At 42.3% G+C, this 20,158-nt stretch overlaps 1 protein-coding gene across 3 annotated transcripts in view; it reads right to left on the bottom strand.

Annotated features, from left to right (window-relative positions):
• Positions 1-3,986: 3,986 nt before the first annotated feature.
• ZC3H7B (zinc finger CCCH-type containing 7B) overlaps positions 3,987-20,158 on the bottom strand; it is a 69,331-nt gene continuing 53,159 nt past the window's right edge. For all 3 annotated transcript variants that reach the window (XM_066633389.1, XM_066633391.1, XM_066633390.1), the window contains exons 18-23: positions 17,011-17,144; positions 16,027-16,132; positions 11,887-11,995; positions 10,632-10,762; positions 9,465-9,628; positions 3,987-7,429 (exon numbers count right to left, since the gene is read on the bottom strand). In XM_066633389.1, the coding sequence (XP_066489486.1) occupies positions 7,237-7,429; positions 9,465-9,628; positions 10,632-10,762; positions 11,887-11,995; positions 16,027-16,132; positions 17,011-17,144 (837 nt within the window). In that variant the 3' untranslated portion in view covers positions 3,987-7,236. The remainder of the gene's footprint in view (positions 7,430-9,464; positions 9,629-10,631; positions 10,763-11,886; positions 11,996-16,026; positions 16,133-17,010; positions 17,145-20,158) is intronic.

Genomic DNA, 20,158 nt, shown 5'->3' with positions numbered 1-20,158 from the left:
GAGGCCTCAGTGAGTGACACCCAACTGCAGGATGCAGCACATGTCCCATTGGCACTACTATGCCAGTGCTGGAAAGCACTGACATAAGGGGTTAGAATTGCGCTCTTAACAGTCTATATAATCTCTTTTTTGAACTATGATTATGTTTAGGGTTATCAGGTATAAAGGGAGACAGACATAGAAAGGGAATTTTAGCAGGTGCAGCTTTTTAAACCCTTCCATGTTGAGCTGCACCTTCCCTCTTCTATACAGTGGTTAAAGATATAGGCACTCTCCCACTTTGTATCTGGTAACCCTAATTATGTTAAGCTGCTAGTATTACTTTTAGAACATGAACTCTCACTTATAAACATATAGTTGACTCCTGGACAATTTAACATTATCCTCTGCTCATCCTTTCTATTTATGGCAAAGGCACCATAGAACAGGGCTCTCTAGACTCTGGCCCATGGGCCAGCTCTGGCACCCTAACTAATCCCTCCACTGTGTGAACAGACCTTACCGGCCCACAGGGGAGGCTTCCATTGTTGCCACTGATCATCCCCCATGTTCCTTCCATTCCACCACTTCTGTGTTCTACTGTCCCAGCAGGCTCTGCTCCAGGGTTTCCTGGCTAACACTGGGTGATCGGCAGCGACAGTGGAAGCCTCCCCGGTGGAAATGTAAGCTCCAGTCACACTGGGGAGGCTCTTTTCGTCACGCAGAGGTCTCCAGTTTGGAGACCACTGCCATAGAACTTTGCTGTACCTGCATCAGTTATTGACAAGTTGTAATGGCCTATGGCTAAGACTGAGAAAGCAACTGAATATTTTACAGAGGGGATGGAAAAACTTGCTGTTACAATGTTGATTATAGATTAGGCATGCCTGATCTAAATGCTACACAAGTTATTTCATTTAGGATGGCTAGATTAAATTTAAACTAGGAAAGCTGGGTCTCAGGCTATTACACACTTATTGAGAGTACCTTGCATTGAATTCATTGGGGTTTTGTTCTGAGTAGGCATGCATATGGTTGCGCTGCAAAAAGGAGCATCAGACATGTTTTAAGAATTTAAGAGTTTTAGAAAAGGCCCATTCTTTTCTTCTTGGAAATGAACCATAGACCAGGTTGCATAACAACCATGAAAGATAAAATAACTCACAGCTACTGGGGCTGAAAGGCCTCCTTTTATTCATTCATTCATTTGCTGGGGGGATATGAACAGGCCTTGTGACATCCAAGATCTAGCACATTTTAGGCATGAGAAACATTCAAATGATAGTGGTAGGTTGAAGAGTTATGATATGGAGCATTACACAAAGAGATATTAGGAACAGAATATAGTAAAGGGTCAGGTGCCACCACTTACACTACATTTTAAAGGGTGCAGTCTTGCAAGGAATGCCTAAAAGGCTCATCTACCATATTTCTAAGCCAAATTGCTTATGGAGTTTCCCAGCACAGCTACTGTCCATCTCCAAGCTGTATTGTGTATTCGTCATTTGCATGTGATATCTTCAGACAAGAGCATGACTTGGATAGGAATTTTCATGTCTTTTAATTATTATAGCAATAACCAAGAGTTTGTTTTGGGTCCAGGTTCTACACCATCCCCAAAGTTGGGGGAAGCTTTTAGCCACTGTAGCCACCACAGACACCCCAATTGTCCTGTGAATAGGAAAATTGTGTTTTTGAATATTTTTGGACTCTTTTAATCCCCCAAACAATTTTTTTCTCCTTTAAGGTTGTGAGCCCCTTGGAGAGTTGTGAGCTGTGGCTCACCAGGGAGCCATGGAAACCAGCCAGGGGAGCCACAGAATCCTCACAAAAAACCCACTTCCCCATTCAATGTATAGGATTGTAGCCCTAATGGGGGAGCTGTGGCCAATGGCCCAGTTGGTCAAGGGAGCTGCCAGTCAAAAAAGTTTGGGAACTACTGCCCTTTGGAATAGGACTCTACTAATATGTAGAGGGAGAAATATGTACATTTCTTTCAGCTCTTCTCAATTGGGAGGGGAAAGACAGGGTATAAATATTTTAAATAAATTCCTCATTATATAATAGTATATAATGGGAGGTTAAAGAGCTGGTGAATCAGATTATGCAGCTACAGCTGAAATTTGCCAAGCTGCATAGCAAAGTTCTCAGGGTAGTTATATTCTGATAGCCAAGTCTCAACACAGTGGCCTCAAGCCCCGTTACAAGAGTGCTAGTATGTGTCCCATAAAGCAGTTAGCAAGAACAGGCAATATGTTTCCAAAATACATCACAGGCTTCCAATACTGCACAAGCTTTTACTCTCAGAATAGGCAATATACATGTGTGCAAGAGCTTAAATGCATCCACAGTCAAAACTATGATTCCATGAGGTCTTCCACTAGTCTTTTTTGCTTCTCATACAAAATACTACTGACATTTTCTCCTCAGTGCCATGCATCTGAGCTTCCTGTTGAATTTTTATCAAGTATAGCCCACATATTTCGCCACATAGAGTAGTGCCTACACATTTAAGCACTTCCACACAATCTTGTGCACATGCAACAATGTGTGGTTTTCAAATGGATGCCAAAGCCATTCTGGTGCATGGAAGTGGGATCGAAAGTCATTTGATGAGGAGCACTGAACAAGAACAGGGATGAGTAATGAGAATAGTGACATCACAGAGACTTGGTGCTGCAACAAAAATTTATCAGAAGTGGCTCAAAGAGGCAGTTCTAGCCACTTCCAAACCACAGGGGAATCCCCTTTGTGCATACATCATAGCAACCATAATGCTCTTTCTACAGAGGGCATACGTGCATGGAGAGAGGAGACAGAAGGATCATCTTAAAATCCTTAACAAGGTGACAGACACACAAACCACAGGGCGAGGGTTTAAAGTGCACACTTTTATTTTCTATTACAAAGACTAAAAGAAGCAAATCTGTCTTGTTAAGAACAAGAATGCTGTTAGAACATCTACATTATTGTCTTGGTACTATTAATTTCTTTGTAATAGTAAAGCGTGGTATTCTTAAAATATATTAATACACAACATTTTTTAAAAAAGGACTCTCCAACTTATTACAAGTCAAGCTTAGAAACAGAGCATCTCCCCTTCACTGGCTTGCCTCTAAGTTTCTAATACTACATATCTTCAGGATCGCTTGGCTGAAGTCTGATTAACCAGAATCCCATTCCAATATCTTACTTAGAGGACCTAGTTAAGGAGCACTACCCATTTCTTTTCAGTCTCTTATATGGTGACGGAATCAATTATTTCCTTTTATTTAAAGAAAGGGACATTGCCAAGGGTTTTTTTCTGAAGGATAGTTTGATAATTCAAATACACCCCCCCCACACACACCCTAATTTTCTTATTCCTAGATGTGCCTGTTTTCTGAAAACCTTTCACTGGATTAGAACATTTATTGTAGTCACTCAAATGCTGGTTTCATCAAACTGTTCTGGAGCCGTGTGGCTTTTTCCTTAATCATTGCAGAATTGCTGGTGCTATAGATATAGCAATTTTGAACAGTATAAATAATCCCAAAAGGGAATTAGGAGAGACTGCTGCCCTCGACAGTGTCCCTTTCTCACCAAAAGGCTTAACAACTTCTCTTAATATTTTTCCATGGATTGGATCAACAGATCATTACAAAGGATGGATCCACCACTGTGAAGGATAATGAATCCCTCTTAACAGAATGATTTTTTAGAAACTCCAATAGGAATATTTCTCCCCTCCTGACATTAGCTTTATTTCACCGAGAGATGCTGCATTCCCCAGCTAGAGTCCTTTTCCTTAACCCTCAATAAAAAGATTCCTTCGATACCACATACATATATAATATTATATAGAGTGATATATTTAATACCTGTGTATATATGTTTTATGGAAGGGTTACATATATACACACTAGAACAAGTCTGGTGACGAAATACTGCAACACCACATATCAGGCTATCATATCAGGAAAAAACAAAAAAGTTGATTCTCATTGCAATGCCCAGGAATACGTGCTCCCCATCCCACCCCACCCCACTCCACCTCCATAAACCACATGCTCCTTCCTCCCCCTTCCCAGTAGCACTGACTGGGGTAAGAAGGGCTGCAAAGCAGTTTATTTCTGAATCAAAGAAGAAAGGAAACACCACCCCACCCTATAATCTAAATAAATTGACATATCATAAAGTCATGGCAGAGCATATACTTATACATTTCTAATGCAAGTATTTAAGAACTTTAAATATCCATTGCTTATTTGTGTTTTCCTCTACCTGTCAAACAGCTAATAGTTCAACCTAGAAACTTAAGTCGATTGCTCTTGTTGGTATTTTCTGACACAGGAGCAACAGGCTGAAGATATAATGGTCAAAACAGCAAACTAGCAACTTCAAAATGTTTGTGTATGAAAGAAGGGTCATTTCATGTACTGAAGTGTGGTTGGCTTCCTGTTGCTTTACATAATCCAGTGTCACCCTTAATTAAGACAGGAGACAAATATCCACTCCCTTTTAATCAAAATCTAGGGAAAGCACATAATACAATCTGAAAGGTTCTCGCTCCTGACACTCCTAAACAATCAAATCTATAGGAAGAACATGTGGCTAATCCTTGCTTCAAAACATAAGCATTGTATCTAAAGCTTCCTCCTCCTGTAAGAGGAAAGGAATCTTTGAATACTAACCACTGATTTCAAGCAGAAGCTGTGGGGCAGCTGGGGTATATGCCTAACATTCACTAGAACAAAGAACTAAATCTCCCTCCTGCTGTGCCTTCCCTCAGAAAGCAGCAAAAAGCACCTGCATGTGATCTTCAGAAAGCAATTGCTTTTGCATCACAAAAATCAACCCATAGTAGCTCTTTGTGCTTATACAGGGAGCAGCTAACCTGAGACTGATTTTATGATCTGGAAAAGTGGGTTGATAAGTGCAAAGGTCAAGCATGTCCTGACATCAGTGGGTCAGAAATAAGGCATCTGATCTTTAGAAAGATGATGCACAAAAAGGGGCTTGACTCACTAACATTATATTCACCTGTTCACTTCCTCCCAATAAAGACAGTTATTTGGGCCTCTCTATTTTATATTATTTACTAAATTTGTACCCCACTTTGTCTCCCCAAAGGGCATTCAAAGCAGCAATGTGGGGAGATGCCCCATTTTATCTTGATTCATATTAAGGAGGGGGAAGGTTATAAAACTCACCAAAATATCCATACTTATCAACTGGACAAGATAGGAAAATGGCTGGTATAAACAATACAGCTGCACTACCCTTACTAGTGCATTCCCTCCAATTGCAAGGCCAATTGCCTTGCAATTCCAAGGCCTGCAATTCCAAGGTCAATTGCACCACCTCAGCTAATCACAATGGTCAGCTTAAACACTGAATATTTCAGTTTGCAAAGAACACCATCGCTTAGAACCATGTAATATGGATCACTTGCTCCCTTACACACATGAGATGCAGCCATAACCTCAAAGTGTCGACATTAGAGAGCAGGGGATTTTCCTTCTACAATTCTCATTCAGAATAATCTTATATCTTTACATCATCAGAATGTTTGACAACCCTTTCCTGCAATACCTACTTCTGTGCGAGTCCAACTGAGTTCAGTGGGACCTCTTAACACATGTTTCAGATTATAACCTCTAGAAGTTCTCTTCAGAGGCATACTAAATACTACTGATATATAAAATACCTTATTGTGTTGTAGGAATTTTGTCCTCTGAGTATAGAAAGTTGATTTCATCTGTTCTTGCTGCTGGAAGCTATTATTAGGATTCTGCAGTTTTGGAAATTATACCATGAGACTGAAGATCATGACTTCCTTCTCAGAATTTGCAATTAAACCATATATAATTTTAAAAATTAGTTTATTTTGTAACTTTCTACCTCCCTGATTCAGTTCCACCTCTTTTCAAGATAATTTCTAGTTACCAAGTTCTGCCGAGTTACTGAACTGCAAATAAAGTTTCACGTTCTCCTCACTTTCTTTAATTGATACAACCAGATTTTATAGATTGCATTTTCTTTCTAAATGGCAATTTTTTTAACCTGAAGTAGTGAATGATAATGGAAATGGCCAGAAATTATGGAAAACTGTCACTTTTTGGTGGTCTTTGCAGACAAAAATCTGTACCCAAACAGCCAAGTTATAGATTTTTTTTCACACAGGGAGCGCTGTCAAGGCAAAACTGATGGACCCCTCCCCCAACAGCAACTCAACAGGCTGTCTTCACATTCACCAAACATTTACCTTTCTTAAGCAGATATTGAGCCCCAGAACATATTAGTGAGAGCATCTTGGTTTTAAAGCTCTTTCTATGGAGAAGCAAAGGCTCACTTGAGAAATCACAGCAACTTTAGACAGAGGAGCCTTCATGGTTATGTTTACATAAGCAAATAAAAAATCCAGATCCAATTAAATAATCTGTTAAAAGCAAATTGATAACAAAATATGGCATATGGGGGGAGGGGAAAAGAAGTCAACTACTGCCTCTATCTCCAAAGACAACATACTGATCATTTTTGTAGTTGCATAATGACAGGGCTAGAAACCTACTTTCCTCCCTCACCTGATCGTAAGGCCGAAGTGCCAGATACGATTAAATCAAGAAGACAAGGAGAAAAAGAGAATCTCCTTTCACGGTTAATCCACAGCAACCACTACAGTCATCCCACTGCCAGACTGGGGGGGGGGGCTTATTTAAAGAGTAATTTCAAGAGTAATTTCAAATTACTCTTTGTAGATACCATCTATACAGTGGTGTGATGTCTGTGGAGAAGATGCACACAGCACTACACAGACACAGGTACAAAACAAAAGTCCACTTCCTTCTTACTTCTCCACTGATTCATTTTCTACACTTCTTTTCATGGCACTGCAATGATCCAACAAATCCAAGCAGTCCCAAAGAGTTCAAGAGTTAGGGAATTAAAATGAAAAGCACTTTCTCTTTCCTACATATATCCCAATGCTGCAAACAGAATCACTTTAAAGGAGAACAAAAAGAGGCTTGTGATGGTAGATGGAAAAATAATATTAAAAAAATAGGAAAAGATAGGAAACACAGTTCTAGGAGCATCATGCTCACTGGTTATAGATGAATCAATTCATAATTCCATTCAGCATCAGTAAATCATCTTGATTATCTTATAACAAAAGCAATGATCTTCTTGTAGAACAATGATCAGTCTCCCTGTTACTGCCCTCCTCACTCCCATTCTCCAGCTCTGAGAATCCGCCTGCCCCCCTGACCCCAGTAATTATATGCTATCCCACAATAGGAAGTTGTATTTGCCAAAGTCATCATCTCTGGGGCACAGCAGCATATCCTTCCGGGCTTTGGCCAGTTTTTGCTTCATTACTTCCCTTCGATCCAGCCACTCATTCAATTCATCTTGGCCATGAGCAAAGCGACATTTCTCCCCTTCAGGGCAGGGTTTTGTCTTCTGGAATCTGCAGGAGGACAATACATGGCTTAAGCAATCTTACAGCCTTTTAACAGGACGCTAGCGCTGTTGCTTGCTTGCTTGCTCTCTCTCTCCCCCCTCCCCCCACCTTCAGAATCTGACATCAGGAAACCTCAAATTACTACAGGATGTTTCCTTAAACACAGTTAGGGAAAGAGAGAGACAAATGGTCAGTACACATCTCAAACCATGTACTCTATAAGCATAAAGCAGTTTGAGATCAATAGTAACAATATTCAATGTAATAACTAGTTCTAAAACTAGCAATATGAAAATAATAATATCCAGAACAACAGCAGCAGCAGCATACCATCTTACTAGGGCCAATAAAAGAAACAAAGTAGTGAGCAAGCTTATTGCATTTCACAGTACTCTTTTCCCAACAGGATGTTAAACAAAAACACAGATGAAGAGCCCATGAAGAGAGAAAGATGTTGCCGGGCAAGATGAAAGCCCAGGTGGGGCTTAAGATGGTATTAAGGAGGTGTTCTATAGCCTGAAATTAGGTTAGACCATGTGCAAAAGATCACAGGCTGCAGCAAAGCACACTGGAGAGAAGGAGCAATGGCTAAACTCCCTTGGAAAATTTAAAAGCTGGCAGTTAACTGGTGCTGTTTGGATTTTGTAACATACTGAACACATCCGTTGCATGCCTAAAGAAAATACTACCTGAATATTCAACAGTCGGGGGGGGGGAATGCTATTTACTTGACATAGCTCATTTTTCAACAACTTAAAGAAGGTTACAATTAAAAGAAACATAAAGTATCAACAAAACTACAGTAACAGCAATGTGACATTGCAGCATGGACAGATTAAGAAGAGAGCCAGCAGTAAACCAACATCTGACTCATAAAAATCTTGCCTGAAAAGAAAAGTCTTGACAGCTCCATTCAAGAGGGCCCATTTCCAGATCTGTTGCACCAAACCTGGTAAACAGATTTCTCTTGCATGGAGGTTTTGCATTTCCCCATTTCTCCTGTCCAAGGGGAATTTCCAGATACGGCTTCTAGCTGCAAGGGGGGAAACATCTCTCGGAAGGAGGAGCTAACTAGCTGTTTTGCCAGATTCCCAGTCCAAGCTCCGCCTGGAGAATTATGCCCACTTTGAGCTAATTAGCTCCCCTTTTCCCCCCAAGAATAACCCTAGTTCTGCCCTGCAGCACTGTTGGACCCCACAACCAGAGTAGCTAGCCTGTCCCACTTGTAGAGGTCCTCCTTCCTCCCCTCTCCTGCCAGCAGCTCCTCCCACCACTACAACAGCACGTTGGTCCTCTGCAGGTCTTGGGTATGGCAGCCAAACACCAATCTCAGTTGTCTCCAAAGTCCATTCACCAATCAGTCCAGCCACAGTTCCAGTAGTCCATTAGCCATCAGTTCCTCAGTCCCATCTCCAGTCCTCAAGCTTTCTTCCTTCTGCTACCCACACCCAACTCTCCATCAGGTGTTTTTATGCCTAAAGGCCCTTTTGTCTTCAAGTGGCTGCAGCTGTGCAGCACACTCTCTGCTGAATGCCCAGGCCTTACCCTTAAAGGGGCCACTGCTGACACCACATCCTACCTCCTCCACAGATCTTCAGTGATTCCAATGCACTAGCACATGTGTTTTGAGCAACAGTTCCTGTGCCATACCTGCCAACTCTGCTAGTTTGTCTGGAGTAACAGTAATTGGCATGGAGACCAGCACAGTCCCCATGTGAATTTTTGGTGTACTTTGCACAGATTTTGCAATTCTTTGTGACTAGAAATGTTCTAACAAGCATATTCTGTGGCTTAGTCTGTAACACTAAACTACACCACATGGGATTTGCATACATTGACACGTCAGCTTGCATGTAAGGGCATCAGAACCTGAGCCACGAACATGACCACGAGCCCTTTAGGGAACATGAATAATCTTTTACAATTTCAACCGGTTCCACCTACAGCTCTTCCCATTAATCTGGACCTACAAATTCACCACATCTTTCTCCTTTCTCACACGCAAGAACAAGCTGGGGAATGAGGCGTTTGTGCAGCATACCTTTCACACAGCCGGAACTCGCCCATGGGAAAACGGAAGTTCCAGCAACTGGAGTCATTGTCAGATGTGAAGACCTTTTCCTTATGCTTCTCCGACTGGATGTGCTGCTGCCATTGCTTCTTGCTGTTGCTATTCTTTCCACAAAGCCAGCAGTGGTATCCCATCTAAACAGGAGAATGCAATTCTATGACTTCATTTACTCTCTTCATGGTGAGACATACATGTGGGTTTAAGAGGAGGGGGCAGAGCTTAGTGGTAAAGCATGCGCTTTGCATTCAGAAGGTTCCAAGTTCAACCCCTGGCACCACTACATAGAATTGGGAAAGTTTGCTTCAAGCAGTTCACCTGAGATTCAGCTCGACAGCACTAAGCTCTATAAGCACTAATCAATGGTCTGACTCTGAGTAAGGCGGCTTCCTATGCTTATGGATTATTGCAAGGACCAACATATTTTCCCGTAGCAAGTCAACCATCAAAACCTGTCTTGCATGCCACTGTGCTGCTTTTAGCTTGGCTGTTTTTGTTGGTTTCGGTAGGACCATTTTTGTGGTTTACTTTTTGTGCTTTACTAGGTTGACTTTGTCAATATGAAATTTTGTTTGTTGAATTTTTTTATATTTTATTAATTGCCTTACATTTCCATCTTTGTACATAGCACTTTGGGTAGGAAAGGCAGGACATTAAGGCCTTAATTTAAATATAATGAAATTGTTGACCAAAATTATAAGAAATAAAGCATGGGATGACTTTATTTGTTCATGAAGCTGAACAAATACCTCAAACTGTAGTCTGGGTAGGTGAGTGGGATTAAAACACCTTAATTCTTCCACCAGCTCCCTATCTTGCATCACTGTGTGTTCTCAGACCTGCTCCCTACATTATGTTTTTTCCTACATACAAACAACTTGTGTGTAGGAAATGAAGTGCAATCAGAAGTTTAATCAACACATGTGTACATTACTGTACTAACATACAGTAAGTACAGGGGGTGTTGGGAAACAACCCCCATTCAGCATTTCCCATCAAATGTACTTGCAACACATAAAGCAGCCTTCAGTCTCTTTCCTATGAGTCTTTTCTAGTGGTTCACTTTCAAGAAATGCCCGGACCTAGCACAGAAGAACCAACATGGCAAGAGACAAATGAAGACAGAGACAGAGAAGTTACCATGTCGGCATAGTCAGTGGGCATCTGGATCTGTTTCTCTCCTTCTCGGGATGTTAGAGGTGTTCCTTCGCCTGGTTTCCCAGGGTTGTGCTTTTTCAGCCACATGTCATAGGTCTGCTGCATATCCAAGACTGCAAGGAAATAATCCATTTGATTAGTTGGAGGGATGCCTTTCCATCCTGTGAAACACATTCTCTGCAAAGGGGAAAGCTCTGCAGAAGAACTTCCAAGGAAACGGAAAGAACTTAAGTACACTTGATTGGACTTGTGGTTCATTCACAACCATGAGAGCCAGTCCCTCAAATACTAGATGATAATTCAGAAATTTAAACTAAAGAAACAGGCATTTCCACACAAGTTTTCAAAAAGGAAACAAAAGATGTAGAGGAAAACCAAGACTGGCATGTGCCTCAGAATGATGGCCTCTTCAACTCCTTTGGAATTCCCATCCCTTTTATCAGATAAAGAAATGAAAGGGATGCAGGCTACTCTAAACTTGATGGCATGGACTAAACTTGGTCACCTCCTCTCCTCTGGTAATGGGTTAAATGGCTGCCTGCAATTCTGCAGTATTAAATGCTAGTCATTCAGAATGTACTGGATTTTAAAGAAGCACCATCCAAACACACTTTTCTTTCATATGATGATGTGTGAGTCTGTACTGATTATGAGGATGATCTGACAGGTCAGCAATGAGCATTAGGACTGGCACAGCTGGATTGGATCCCACAAAGTCAAGTGAGAGATGGATCCACATTTGGAATACAATAGGGTTCAGGCTGGTAGTTCACTTGGAGAAAAAGAGGCACACACACATGTGTGCGGCATTTGGGCAACACAAACTGCAGTCCATACTGGCCTGGTACACACTCAAAGCTGGTTCCTAGTAAACCTCAGTTTGCACACTGGGCGCCAGCATCATCGGCGTGCACTCACTTGTTCCTTCCTTTCTTGAACAATTTCTCTTCTTCCTGGAATTAGCCATGGTTTTTATCCTCTGTTAGTAAGCGAATTACAGTTAGCACTGGTGGTAAGACAAACCTTTGGTTAATATCAGGAAGGAAGGGGGGAGATTGCTTTAGCAAGGAGAGGAGAGAGTACGCTTCACAAGGCTGGCCTTTGATTTGCAAAAAACCACAGTTTGCAGAAAGATGGCATTACATCTCAACTGGGCATCTATTCCTCAGGTTCCCTGAAAAATAGGAAGGTGGGGGATTAAAAGTGAAGCTCCAATTCCCACACATTTTCCACTCACTTTTATTTTCTTTCATGAAGGTCCACATATCTCTTTCCTCAGGGCTGTGGGCAAAAGAGCAGTTTCCAACATACTGACACTTCCTGCCATTTTGGGCATGGATACACAACTGTGAAGAGACGGGGGGAAATCAGTCTTCAAACCTTCTTCCTTACTAGTGATAAATTACAGCACATGCACACACACACACCTAGCAAAGGTTCCAAGACAAATAGAGAGAGAAAGGGGGCAAGTTTTACTAATTAATTTATGCTTCTGTTTGGAGTCTGTTGGGGAACTGTTTACAGGCAACACTTCAACAAACGTGACATCTAGATTTGCTCCTCCAGATGATTTGCTCCTCTAGTGGATGCGGAGCGATTGCGCTCCACTTCTGCTTTAGTGGGGGTGGGACGCGATCGCTCCACATCCACTTTCCCTGCTGCAGGGAGCCCTGCCAGAAGTCGTGCCGGGCTCCCCGCACCCCAGGGAGGCTGCAGGAGGCTTCGGTAAGTGCAGCCAAGCCCCTGCAGCCCCCTGAGTGGCACGATTCTGGTGATCACACCACTGCCTTCCCCCCACCCCCACTGCCTCCTCCCCCCACCCCTGCAAAGACTTACTGGCTCTCAAACTCTCCCAGAGAGTTTGAGAACCACTGCTGTAGTGGAAGAGGAAGTTAATTTATGTAGCTTTTTAGTTTGTTGGATCAACATTTTCCACACTTTCAACATTTCTGAGGACAATTTTGAGAGAGATGCATAGAGCTCTGGCCCCCCCCCCTTCCTTCTGGAACCAGCCTTTTACAAAACATCATTGTTTGTTTTGCACACTTTCCTGTAACATAAATATTAAAACAAGAGATCCAAGGAGCCCAACCTTAACAATACAAGGGAACAACAACAATCACATTGCACCAGGATCTCTGCCCAGACATTAAAATGCAGAAAACTTTAAACATGGAAAGGCTACATGAAGCAGGGATCTCATATGGATGGGGGTTCCCATTTAAACTCATTCAGAGAGAGGGAATATCCCTTGAGGCTGCCAAAACTGAAATTAATGGGACAACCGTCTGACTCCTCTTGACACAACCACACCAATTCCAAAGTGATCTCTTCCAGAAAGTGATGTGGCTTGGTCAACAGCTAATTGAAACAAAACCTCACAGAAACAGAATAGAGAGGGGAAGTGGAGATTAGCTGCATAGACCCCTGGATGATTCTAACTTTGCTGTCTACTTTCGTGGCAGTTTTCCTTGACTTGACGCATCAAGATCTTAAGGTGTTTCTGTAATTCTTACTAAAATTGTTAATTTCAAATGTCTCCATTCAAAATTAGTTTCTAAAGGCAGGTTCATCTTTCTAAAGGACCAATGACACAACAAGATATTAACCCAGGGTTTGATGTCCCCCATGAAGGCCTGTCCCCAGTCAGACACCTGAACAATAGAAGGGCTGGAACAATATTTCACAAATAATAAAATGGCAGCCCTGCGGAATGCTGGCTAATAGATTACATTTCTTCATTGTTTCCTATATTCATTCAGACCCATCTGGATTTCTTTTCAGCAGGCAGAGAGCAACTCAATTCAAAGAGTTTTCAACATTGTTCACTGTGCCTTTAAAAGTAAGAAGCCTGTCAGTATTCTGTTGCCTGATGTGCACAAGGCCTTCAAACAGGCTCAGCTGGAGTTTTTTTTTTTCAAATTACTAGAGCACATGAAAATGGGTGACAATTTGCTGAACATAATTCAATTATATCAAGAATCTAAAGCTTTCATTATGGTTCACTCTTTAGATTCAGCCTCTATCCAGCTTCTTCATGGCACAAAGCAAAAATCCTCACTCTACCACTCCCCCCCCCCCACATTTTTAATATTATTTCTTGAACCTCTGGGCATGCAAGAACATTAAAAGGAGTGCATTATGGAGGATGATCTCATCAAGCACACCTGTTTGCAGAAGATACTGTTCACTTTCTTAGTGAGCTGGGTATTGAGACCAATCATTTTGGGAACAGCATTTCGAAATATGGAATTATTGCAAGATTAAAATTAAATTTTAAAAAATCTGATTAACTCATGTTTAATGCCTCTGCAGCTGAACATCATGTTTTTAAAAATGTTAAAATAAAAAGGACACACTCATCTACATCAAATATTTAAGAGAGTTTATCCCCAAGGCACTCTCAAACTTGCAGAGATTTAACTATAGGCTGATTTGGAATGAAGCAAAATCATTAGATGATGGAAATCTCTCCCCTTAGGTTTGCTTGGTATCACTGCAGTCTTTAAAAAGAACAGTCTTGTCTATGTTAATTTTATTCTTAACTCTTCCAATAAGGCCCTCCAAGCATGTTTTCTCAAACTGGGAGTCACTTTGCTCAAAAAATACACCCAAGGGGGAAAAACCCAAGATTATCTAGAGCCATACTAGTCAAACTCTTGGCTCGCAAATGAGGGTGATTTGAGGGTTCCTAATTTTATATCCTATTTTGCAGCCTTTCAGTTGAAGCAGTTCATTTCTATGGCACTAGTAAAAATGAAAGAATTGGGTTATTGTGAAAGCCATTGGCCTGTCTCCCAAAACTCTTGGTGCCATGCTTTCTTAGGTTCATTCCAGCTACCACTACACCTCTTTTCATATCCTTTTTTGAGTACAACACTTCTAGCTTTGCAGATAGAAAAAAAACCCCATGCATTCTTCCTCACCCCCCCCCCCAATTCCCTTTTTTTGTTACATCTCATACCTCTTCAGTTCTTAAAAGAACACCCTGTGGCTACATCATGCTTGCCCACCCCCCCAGGCACAGCTGAAAGTTATTCATGTGCAACAAGCAACCATTTGTAATGTCTCTCTTTCAAACTTGAGTCATATATGCAAACAGAAGAGGTTGGCTTTGAGTTCAAAGGAGTAAGCAGACATGCAGATTAGAAACAGATTTAATGAATGTGTCCAAGAAAACCCAACCTCTCAGCAGTCAACAAGAGACACAGCAGAGAAATCCTTCACCTCTTTCTAGCACCAGTGGCTCAAGAACAGTATCCCTTCCTGGCAGTAAATTAAATTCTCTCCTTTAAAAGCCATGAAGCATGTTGTAAAGAAGTTGCCCAGGGAGAGACATTTGATTCAGGGAGTTTGGGGAAAGCCTGGAACATGTGTGCAGATGTGTACATGAACATGTGCACAAAAACAGATATGCTTGGCTCTCCAATTACCAAAGATGGCAGTAGCTACGAGTTCTCCCTTTCTCCCATCCAGAAAAAGAGATATAAAAATTGTGTCCTTGCATGTTACCTGTTTATTGCTATTGCTTGATTCTCTAGTCCAGGGGTTGGCAGCTATTTTGTTAAAGGGGGCCAAATGTTTGGTAAGGATGTCATCATGTCTCCACCGAACTTCTTGGTTTCCGAGCACTTGGAAGCAGTTGCACAGAGCTTGGCTTAGGAGGCAAAGACTCCCACCCAATTCAGTGCATCTTAGACAGGGAACGGTAGAGCAGTGGCACAGGAATGCTGCAAAACTGGGCAGGTAGCTCCACCACTCTCCACCTGGCATGCAATGAACTGGTTGGGAGGCATTGCCTCCCAAGCCAAACTCCATGACTTTTGGTAGCCACATGACTTTTGGCAGCAGGCCAGATCTGGCCCATAGGTTGCCAACATCTGCTCTAGTTATTTTTCTTCTACTTAAATGAAGAGCTTTTAAAAAACACATTGAAGTTAATTCTACCGTTCACAAAGACCCCCTCCCAAAACAGCCAACTTACTACATATTTTTGGCTGACAAAAACTCAAAATATTACAAGATTCCCTTTCACCCATTGCTCTACCTTTTCCAAGCAGGGTGATGCAAAGTGAAATGTTACACCCAACTCTAGAGCCAACAAGTCCTTCATGAGGAAAGGACATCAGTCAAAAGACCAAATTTGCATGGGTGATTTCAACAGGCAATCCAATCTTTTCTCAGTATCGTGCCATGAACTAACTTTGGCCTTCAGCCACTCCATGTTTTCTGCCTCTGACAACTCTGTTATTATCCTCTCCTTGGAACACCTCCTTCATCACCATCTACATTTTGGCTCCGTTTTTGCTGCATATAGAGTTCAGGCATGCAAGGAAAGGAAAGCACCATGCTACAAGGGAACTGCTGCACTACTTACATCATATTGCTGAGGGAAGTTCCGTATAGAAGGCAGCGGTCGGACAGACACCCACTTCCTTTTTGCTTTGGACATGACCAGCAGGACACGGCGCTCCTTGGTCCAACTGTGTTACAAAGGAGGATAAGGTAGAGAAAGGAAAGGATGCTACAAAAGCTGTTCTGTCATTACAAAGGAACATTTAGGGTAAATGCATTCTTACTAGCAGAGTCTGGCTTGTGTGACAATCAGTGGGCAGTTTTGAGTAAGCGAATCCAGAATCCCACCCTGGAAAAAGGAAAACCCTAGTCTCTGAACAGAATACTATGTACAGTGCACTGAGTTCCATGGAAGGATGCTAGGGTACAAATGCTGAATGATCTATGCTCTTCAGAGTGGTGAGTCTTATGCACAAAACTGATAATCTCTGCCAATCTATGAGCAGCAACATCCCCCTGAGGGAGGGTATGAGGATGCACCAGCATTTCCTGATGTAGCCTGTACTTCAGTTGGCAGGCATGGGGGAAGCTCTGAAGCATCACCATTGCCCAGGAAGCAGAGCTCCATCCCTGATCAGGCAATATTAAATGGGATTATCCTGCAACTGCAAGGAAGAACTCTGGCAGTTATTCAAGACAAAATGATTAGTGGGAACTGACATGTGGCCAAATTTTAACCCAGAAACACCAAAAATAATTGGAAAAAAAACAGCACCCTGGGTCCAGTATCACACGTTTGGAGAAAATACCCCATGAAAAAGAATATCACATGACACAGAAGAAAAGTAGATTGACAGAATCTGGGAACATTCATGTTGCACCCAGGCTCATTCAAAAGAGTGGGAATGCCTGGCAACATCTCACTTAGTAGCCAGTGATATTTCAATCTCTTAGAAACAGAAGCCCCAACAATTTTCTCAATGTAACTCCAACACATTTCCAAATATGCGTTAGGAAGATATTCCACATCTGGTTGGGGCGATGGGAGAATAGGTAAGGCACCTACCAGTGATGTGCTTTGGCATTACAGTACTTGAGGTCTTTGTCTGGTTCCACCACCTGGCCGTTCCTCCAACATTGGCCACAAACAAATTTCATCTGGAGCTCAAAAGTGTTTGATGTGGGAGTCCTGGTTGAAGCCTGAAATTGGAGAAGAGGGGAGAAAGTTCATCAAGGAGCCAGTATGCTAAAGTCTGACCATCTAGATTTACTATGGGAATACATTTCCTCCTTCACACACATTATTTTTTGAAGACAGAGTAAAACAAGAATAAAGCAAAAAACTGAAAAACACAAGTTTTTTTCTTGTCAGTGAGACAAGATTTTAAAAAACAGTGTTTGCAGTAAACCTCAAGGCCAGGAGTGTTAAACTCATTTCATACAGAGGGCCGAATAGCATTCATGGCACCTGCTGCGGGTACTAGGGTATTTGTATCCTGAACTATTGCGTCCTGGTCAAATGCGTCCTGGTCATTGTGCGCCTGGGCAATGGCTTCTGTTTTTGTGGTGGTTTTTTTTTTTGCATCTCACTATAACTGGGCATATTATATAAACCCAAGTTATATCCCAGCCCTAACCCCTACCTTAGCATTTTAAAAATTAAAAAGTACATCTAATATAAATAGACATATATTGGGTCACAAATGTCCAGGATGCAAAAAGAAGGAAGGCAAATGTCCAATACCGAGATGCATTTGACCGGGACACAGTTGTCCAAAACGCAACGGTCCTGTCTCTCCTGCTGAGGACCAAAAGCGACTTCATTAATGAGGAAGCAACATCATTAAACAGGTTATGACATCTACATTTTGCTTCTCACTCTCTGTACCAGGTGAGCACTTTGTTTTCTCCTAGCAACTCATTAGCTGCAAACAATATTAGAGAAAATGTGCAAATCATATTTTGTTCATATTTATAAGATATGGGAGAGCCCAATTACCATGTGGGGCTGCCCATTCAGCTGCACGGCTTCTGCTGCAGCATCACTTCACAGCTCAGCAGCTGAGAGGGACTCCGTGAAGCGATGCCTTGGCAGAAACCGTGCTGCTGAAAACACAGCCCACGTGATAATTCAGTTGTCCCAGTACCTCGGCAGCATCTTCCTTTCTCACCCCTCTCGGCCTGCCCCTTCATTCTGTACTGTTCCTTGCTTTCTGAGACCTCCTTCTGTCTCTTCCTCCCAGTGCCATAGCAGGCAGCGTTGATGGAAATATGGTGCTGGGAGAACTCAATTATCATGTGATCACCCTTTCAGCAGTAATATCTCAGTAGAAGCGACACCGCTGAAAGGGTGCCCCACATGATAACTGGGCTATCCCAGCTTCACCCTTTCAGCAGCACTGCTTCTGCCAAGGTATCATTTCACAACTCAGCAACTGATGGTGGCACTGAGAGAGCCCAATTGGCACACAAGCAGGATAAAGAGCTTCCATGGGTCATAACCGGCCTGCAGGCCTTTGACAATCCTGCTCTAGATAGCCATTATCTTTCTATCCAAGCGAAAAGAAGAAAAACCTAAAAAACAGACAATGAAACAAAAAGCCAACCAATCTATGATGTACATACTAGACGCTTGTGAAAGAAACTGACAATCCACCTGCTTTTGTTTTCCAGTAACAATGGAGGCCAAGGAGGAAATGCTGAAACGGCATGATGCAAACCTCTCAGCACAAGCCACCATCGTCCTGCTGCTGCGTTTACAGTTGAACCCCTGGGGTGACACAAGGACCCACATTTTGCTTGCCAGGATTAGTCTCTTTTCCAGCAACAGACCTTATCAGTGAGGGCTGCATGATTACTATTTGGGCATTAAACCAGTATCCTACCTTCCATCAGGGAACCAGCAAAGCAGCTGTACATGGTGCTCCCAGGCAGTCATCCCTCCAAGGATCAACTTGGCATGCCCTCAGACCAGGCCCTGCTTGTCATAGTGTACACTAGCCCCAATCCCTCAGATATGCAACCACACCCAACACAAAGCTCTCTCAGAAAGAATCGGTACAACTCTTTGAAGGGAAAGCTGCTCAACAGTCCAGGGCTTAGAGTCATTTGTACTTCTGTAGGTGGTTACAAACAAGTATGCACTTGCTATGCATTAACACACACACAAGCAATCCCAAGGAACTGCATTGACAAGCCCCAAAAGCACAGGAAGGGCACACAAGTTATCTCCAGCCAACCACTTCCTCTTAGTTTGGTTTCCATAGTTCCTGCTTTCCAAGCCTTCCATGGCCTCACTCCTCCTTACTTCTTTGCTCTTGTATCCAATTTCCCTCCTCCCTACGATCTTCACTCTTCCAACTCCACCACCTCCAGCTGCCCAAAGGTATCCTGCTCCCTCAAATAGCTCAGCTTTGCTGCCCCTTCTGCCAGGAATGTCTGGGACCTCCTGGTTCACCTTGGATGCCCCCTCTTACTTCCTTCAAATCCCTCCTCAAAACATGACTTTGTCACTACCTTTTAGTCCCTCAACCTTCTTACAACTTAGGCTAAGTACAAGAAACAATTGCATGTTCTTCCCTGGAACCATTCCCCTTCTCTTTTTTAGTCACCTCCTTTGTGAGCTCCTCGAGGCAGAGACCCGTCTTCTCCTTTGCTGAAAGTGCCATGCTCATTGCCGGCACTATATAAAATCAAAACAATAATAATGCCAATATATTATAATGATATAATTTGCTTACTGTATTTTAGGATACAATGCACTAACCTGACATAGAAAAAAACTTCAATATCACACCCATCACAATGCCACTTTTAGCTGGGAATGGGTGACAGTAAGAGTAGATGTGGAATGAGCCCCTAATTATTCAAGAAACAGTTCTGCATATACTGTTTGTGCATAAACTGAAACTGTGAAAGAAATCTTACGTCATCTCTTATCTTACAATGCATGTCTACTTGGTCGCCCTGGGTCCCTTTGGGGAGAAGGGTGGGCCATAAATAAAGTTTATTATTATTATTATTATTTATTACTTAAAGTAAGCAACAGTGAGTACAATGAGACTGCATTGAGGGGTCAGGGATGTACAATGAGAGGTCAGGGATGTATGAAGCTGCTCCAATACCACTGCGTTTGGAGGGTAAGCCACACAGAATACTGACTGATTGTTCAGCTGCACTATTTTGAGTAGGCAAGCTTAATAAGCATCGCATAT

The sequence above is a fragment of the Tiliqua scincoides genome, chromosome 7, assembly GCF_035046505.1.
Source record: "Tiliqua scincoides isolate rTilSci1 chromosome 7, rTilSci1.hap2, whole genome shotgun sequence".
NCBI lineage: Eukaryota > Metazoa > Chordata > Lepidosauria > Squamata > Scincidae > Tiliqua > Tiliqua scincoides.
The sequence above is the reverse complement of the archived record's forward strand: the minus strand, read 5'-3'. Positions and strand labels throughout refer to the sequence as shown.